The sequence below is a fragment of the Silene latifolia genome, chromosome 1 (assembly GCF_048544455.1).
Source record: "Silene latifolia isolate original U9 population chromosome 1, ASM4854445v1, whole genome shotgun sequence".
Classification (NCBI taxonomy): domain Eukaryota; kingdom Viridiplantae; phylum Streptophyta; class Magnoliopsida; order Caryophyllales; family Caryophyllaceae; genus Silene; species Silene latifolia.
The window spans coordinates 166430297-166436064 of NC_133526.1; the positions used below are offsets into that span (position 1 = coordinate 166430297).

General features: G+C 36.1%; 1 protein-coding gene across 1 annotated transcript; it reads left to right on the forward strand.

Moving 5' to 3' along the window:
• Nucleotides 1–1218: 1218 nt before the first annotated feature.
• LOC141611181 (alpha carbonic anhydrase 1, chloroplastic-like) lies at nucleotides 1219–2897 on the forward strand. The gene is made up of 5 exons (XM_074429660.1): nucleotides 1219–1430; nucleotides 1533–1735; nucleotides 1836–2042; nucleotides 2190–2369; nucleotides 2514–2897. The coding sequence occupies exons 1-5, from the start codon at nucleotides 1361–1363 to the stop codon at nucleotides 2640–2642; spliced, it is 789 nt and encodes a 262-aa protein (XP_074285761.1). The 5' UTR covers nucleotides 1219–1360; the 3' UTR covers nucleotides 2643–2897.
• The last annotated feature ends 2871 nt before the right edge of the window (nucleotides 2898–5768 follow it).

Below are 5768 nucleotides of genomic sequence, written 5' to 3' on the forward strand. Positions count from 1 at the left end.
GCTCATTCATCTCACAAATTGCTTCTCTACCTTTCAAATTGCTTCTTTGACTTGCAACCGCCTATAATCACATCAACAAACTGTCTCAATAGCAGGTCCCTGCAGGGTCGGATTCTTGTAGCTTCTAGCTTACCATTATGTTACCCCATGTAGAGAGGTTTTTGTTTTACGTCCAAGTTCCAACTATTATGGAGTATTAACTTACAAAACCCGTTTGCCTAGTTGTTAAGACTGAGATAGCGTGACAATAACGTACAAGTTCGAATTCCCCTTCCCCCTGTATTGAACTTACAAAGAAATCTTAATTCGTTAAAATTTTACTAAGCTTCAATATCGAGAACATATGCAACTAGTGTGTTGTGTTTATTGTTTCAATTCACAATTCTATATTATTTCTCTAATGACCTATTTTTACAATTTATACACGGGGAGAATATTATATCTAACATTTTAGTTAGGGAATTTCACAGATTGATGATATTATGGTAAGAAAATTTTTTATGAATCATTGTACATTTTCTGTTAATAACTTAGTAAAATCTACGTTGAAAAAGAAGAATTGTAATTCCCCGGGTTGTGTTTAGATAATCTATGTTTTAGTATAGTCACCTAAAAGTGGATTTAATTTCTGAATTAGGCAGATATGTGATATGTCTAAGAGGTTGAGGATATAAAACATCATATCCAATCTGAAATGATCCGATTATGGAGGTAAAAATCGTAATGTAAACGTAACAAACTAACTATAATATCCTTTATTAACAAATTATATATAACTTAAAAGTACCCCCGATGATACTAATCAAAAGAATCATGGATTCATGGGGTGATACTTTTCTTATCTTTACAAATTCTTACTCATATTTAAAACGGTTATAAAGATGAAACATGTTTAAGGCAGTCATATGCGCGGATAATAATGAATATTTAGTAGTAATAAAAATACATTTTTGAATCCGTTTCACGCTTACAAATTGCAACCGTCTTAAAAAGAAACTTGAAAGAAACTATCTCATTTTCCCATCCCCAAATAGCATATATATATAGCATCTGTGGCCTCTTAATGATAGTTAAATTTCATGATAATGCAAAATTACAGTTAACTTTACAGGAAAATCTACTGTGAGTTGACAGTGTGGGCCACCTAGAGCACAGCAAAGCTTCTGCAAACAAGATCATGTAGTTGATGGGTGTATATAAATAGTAATTGATGCTGGCTTACAAGTAAATCATAAGAGAAGAATAGCCAAATTTAGGCAATATATTCCTACATTTTAGTGTAAAGGTATTCTTATATAACAGTAGTTATATAAGAAAATTAAGAAAATAGAGCACCAACATCTTAACATCTTGTTCCAAAATGTATTCAACTGCTGTAACTCTCTTCTTGGGTGTTGCTTCATTCTTGCTTACTGTCGTTCTCTCCTCAGGTTAACTTGTTTCTTTTATATGTCTCCCTCTTGTTGTTTCCTTGGACTATGCGGCTTCTGTTATACGGAGTATTTAACATTGTACCTTTGAATCTAATACAGGGGAAGTTGAGAAGTTCAATTACTCAGACCCATGGAAATGGGGAAGCGAAAGCCCAGAGAACGCAATCTGCTCATCAGGGAAGCAACAGTCTCCCATCGATATTATCACCAGTGACGTTTTTGTCAACGAAACCTTGAAACCTTTGACCAGAGACTACCATGTTTACAATGCTTCCTTGGCCACTAATGGCATTCAAGTCGAGGTTTAATTACTACTACTACCTCCTAACAGATTAGACCTTGATTAACGTACTGTTGAACATGTATATAATACATTAATTCTCTAATAAATATGAGATGCAGGTCGTATTTCGTGGCCGAGGGGAATTGGTCATCGATGGGAAAACCTACTACTTGAAGCAGATGCACTGGCATACTCCTTCAGAGCATCGCCTAAATGGCGTTCAGTATGCTGCGGAGCTACACCAAGTACATGCAGCAACAGATGGCAGCCGCACAGTTGTAGGAATCCTCTTCAAGTACGGCCCTCCCAGTGCTCTTATTACCATGGTATGCTCCTTACTCCACTCATTCAGACCTAGCAAACGAGTTGGGAGAGTTGGTCGGGTCAGACTTTGACAGCTAATAATGTTCCTACCATTCATTAGTTAAATTGAGGAATATATATAAGTAATTCACCTGGTTGTTTGGTTGCAGCTTAAACCGCAGTTGGACGAACTAGCTAAGCAACCATGTGAAGGGAGTGACCAACACAAGGTTGTGCCGAGATTTGAGTCATTGTATTTGAGGAGAAGGCCTCGAAACTATTACAGATATCTTGGCTCTCTCACCACTCCTCCCTGTGATGAAAATATTCTTTGGAATGTGCTTGCCAAGGTTTGTTCCCATTCCGATTTCATTGCAAACATTTAACTCATAACCAACATAACAGGTCATATTCACCTTGTTTACGAGTAACACTCGCAAAATTCGCCAAAAACTAAAATGTTTGTATTTCTTTTGACTTGAATGATATGCAAGGTAAAAACAATATCAAAAGATCAGGTGGAGGCTTTGAAAGCACCACTTTGCAAGGTGAACCAGAGGGATAATGCGAGGCCGATACAAGCTCTAAACGGAAGAAGGGTGCAACTCTATGACAAGAATTAGAATAGCATCCACATATGACATAGCTTGGCCTTTTGTTAGAAATTGCTGTCAGTGTCATGGAGGGTGTCAACAGAAAACTAAGGCTTCTCAGAATCAGAAATGTAATTATACATTAATGTATAATAATATGCTATTATGACTACTGTTGACTGCTCTATTAAATGAGACTGAGAGGTTTAGCAAAAGTGTTGGATTTTTAGCAAAATGTAACCAGGTTTTTCCGACTCCTCCCATATCCTAAGCTCTTTTTCTCAAGTTTTTATGTTTTATAAATTAAGCTAATTAAGAGTCTTAAACTTAATTATTAGACCCACGGGTATTAGAAAATTTACATCACTAAGACAGACATTAGACAACTCTTTTTTACTATTCTGACGACAACTCTATTAGATTAGAATTGTTTTATTGATCAGATTGTTGTGTTTTACATAAACTATTCTAGCCTATATATACTTGTGTATCTAAGGTATTTACGGAAGCTAATATTACACAAACTAGGCAACAAATATACAAGGGAAATAAGGCAAAGATTATTGCTCATATGGAGGAATTAGCCGTTGGAATATGGCTGTTGAGTGTGAACGGCTTGATCCTCGTAATACCCCCCTCAAGTTGGAGCGTGGATGGAAGAGACGCCCAACTTGGATAGAAGGTCATCGAAAGGAATACGTCCAAGTGCTTTAGTAAAGATGTCGGCCAGTTGGGCTTTCGTGTGGACATAGCTGGTTTGGATCGTTCCTTTAAGGATCTCGTCCCGGATAAAGTAACAATCGACTTCAATGTGTTTAGTTCGTTCATGAAAGACCGGATTCTTGGCAATATGTAGCGCAGATTGATTGTCACAGAGGAGCTCAATTGGCTTGTCGTGAGTAATACCCAGATAGGATAAGAGGCTTCTGATGAGGACCGAGATACCGTTGTTTGTTTCTTGGTCTTCCACGATATCGGGGAGCTACCGAGGAAGATTAGATAGGCGGATATGGACCTTCGGCTGGATGGACAACTGGCATAGTCCGCGTCGCAGTAGGCGTGTAAATAAAGGTCGGTAGTGGACTGATATAGTAATCCTTGTCCGGGTTTATTTTTGAGATACCGAACTACCTGTAGAGCTGCTTGCCAATGATCCTGGCGAGGTGCGTGCATAAATTGGGCAAGGATGTGAACGGAGTATATAAGCTCGGGACGAGTGATAGTTAAGTATACCAAGCGACCAACGAGACGGCGATAGGGAAGTGGGTCTGGCAGCAACGGCGAGGAGGACAACCCGAGATGGTGATTGGGCTCCATAGGAATCGAAGCAGGCTTAGAGGCGAGGAGCCCGGTTTCGCTTAAAATGCCGAGAGCGTACTTCCTTTGAGATATAAATAGTCCGCTTTTGTTTCTTGCAATTTCCAAACCCAAAAAATATTTGAACGGGCCAAGATCTTTCATATGAAAACACGAACTTAAGTAGCTCTTGAACCGATCAATGATGGTAGTATTGTTACCACAAATAACTAGATCGTCCACATATACGAGGACATGGATTTCGGTGTTGGGTTGAATAATGGAGAACAAAGAGTGATCGAGAGGGCATTGCTTGAACCCATAGGATTTTAATGCGGAAGCGAGTTTAGCATACCAACATCGGGGTGCTTGGCGGAGGCCATAAAGAGATTTGCGTAAGCGGCACACCTTGCCATTTGTATTAGATGCGAAACCTGTTGGAGCTAGTGTCCTCCACAGTTAGTGTGATAACGTGTATAAATCTCTTATAGGTTCACAGGGTATACTTAATATTTTATCAGTTGATTAACGTTTACTAATAACGGTTGGATTGCTAGAAGTTTGACGTTATTATCATACTGATGGCGGTGATCAACTGGTCCCTAAAAGTCACACCTAAAGGATGTGTTTGAGAGATGTGATTATATGAAAATATAATCACATTGATGCCTTATATGACTAAAAGGTTAGTCCATGTATTTGACTAAAAGGTTAGTCAATGTGATGATGAGTCGATTATTTAATACAATTAAATAATATCAGCTGAGACAAATTAATTGTTAATTCGTAAATTGAATATAAACAGTTATATTTAATTAATGTATATAATGTTAGCTTAAACGAATTAAGATGTTAATTCGTAATTAAACATAAACGGTTATATTTAATTAGCAAATTATAAATATGCGATATTTATAGTTAATGTATATATTATACGAAATTGTCATAATAAATGTTGACAGACTGGTATTAATAAATCGACTACAAACTGTTGTGTGTGGACTTATTAATACGTGACGACATAAATGACAATTGAGAATTATACACATTTTATACAATTTGATAACAACCTAAAAATAAGAAGATTTTTCTCCTTATTTTTGGTGGGTTACACGGTTTTGAAAAAAAAAAAAAAAGATCTTCCCCCTCTTTTCTCTCCTCTTGGACGGTTAAAAGTAGAAAGGGGAGGATCATTGACTTACTTGTTTTTGACCTAATACTCTCATCACAAAAACCCTAAAAATAATTTAGGAATTAGGGTTCTCTTTCTAGCAAGAAAAGGGCATTTCTCGAAGCATTTTGGGTGCAACGATTAGGAGAATATCGATCTCGATATTTGTTCTTAAAACCGAATTGCTAGGACCGGAGGTTAATTCTGATCTCTATTCTTTTGTTTAAGCAAATTCGTTTATGACTCGTAATTTCATATTTCATAATTTCGTTATAATCCGAATTTTCTTGATGAGATATACCGATATTTCCCACAAGTGGTATCAGAGCATAGGCCACGAAATTATTTTATATGATTTTCATAAATGGATTTAAACAAAAAAAAAAAAAAAAAAAACTTTCGGCTGTTTCAATTTTTTTTGCCGAGATAGTTTTTTTGGTTTTTGATGCCTTGTTTCCTTTTGATTTATTGATATTGTTGTTTTAATATGTTAAGATGATAATATGATAAATTTGTAGATGTTTTGATTTAATAAGAATTAAATTGAAATGTAAATGGAAATTGTTTTAATTGATGATGTTCATTTGTTTTTGCTATATAGTTTTGGCATACATGGTGTTAAATTGTTGTTTAAGAATCATGATTCATTAATTTAATAATGTTCAAATCAATTGTGATGAATCAAATAT

Excerpts from the sequence above, each read along its gene's own strand:
- LOC141611181 (XM_074429660.1), top strand. The coding sequence starts at position 1,361 with ATGTATTCAACTGCTGTAACTCTCTTCTTGGGTGTTGCTTCATTCTTG. Across the intron at positions 1,431-1,532 it reads TACTGTCGTTCTCTCCTCAG|GGGAAGTTGAGAAGTTCAAT; the intron begins GTTAACTTGTTT and ends AATCTAATACAG. Across the intron at positions 2,043-2,189 it reads CCAGTGCTCTTATTACCATG|CTTAAACCGCAGTTGGACGA; the intron begins GTATGCTCCTTA and ends GTTTGGTTGCAG.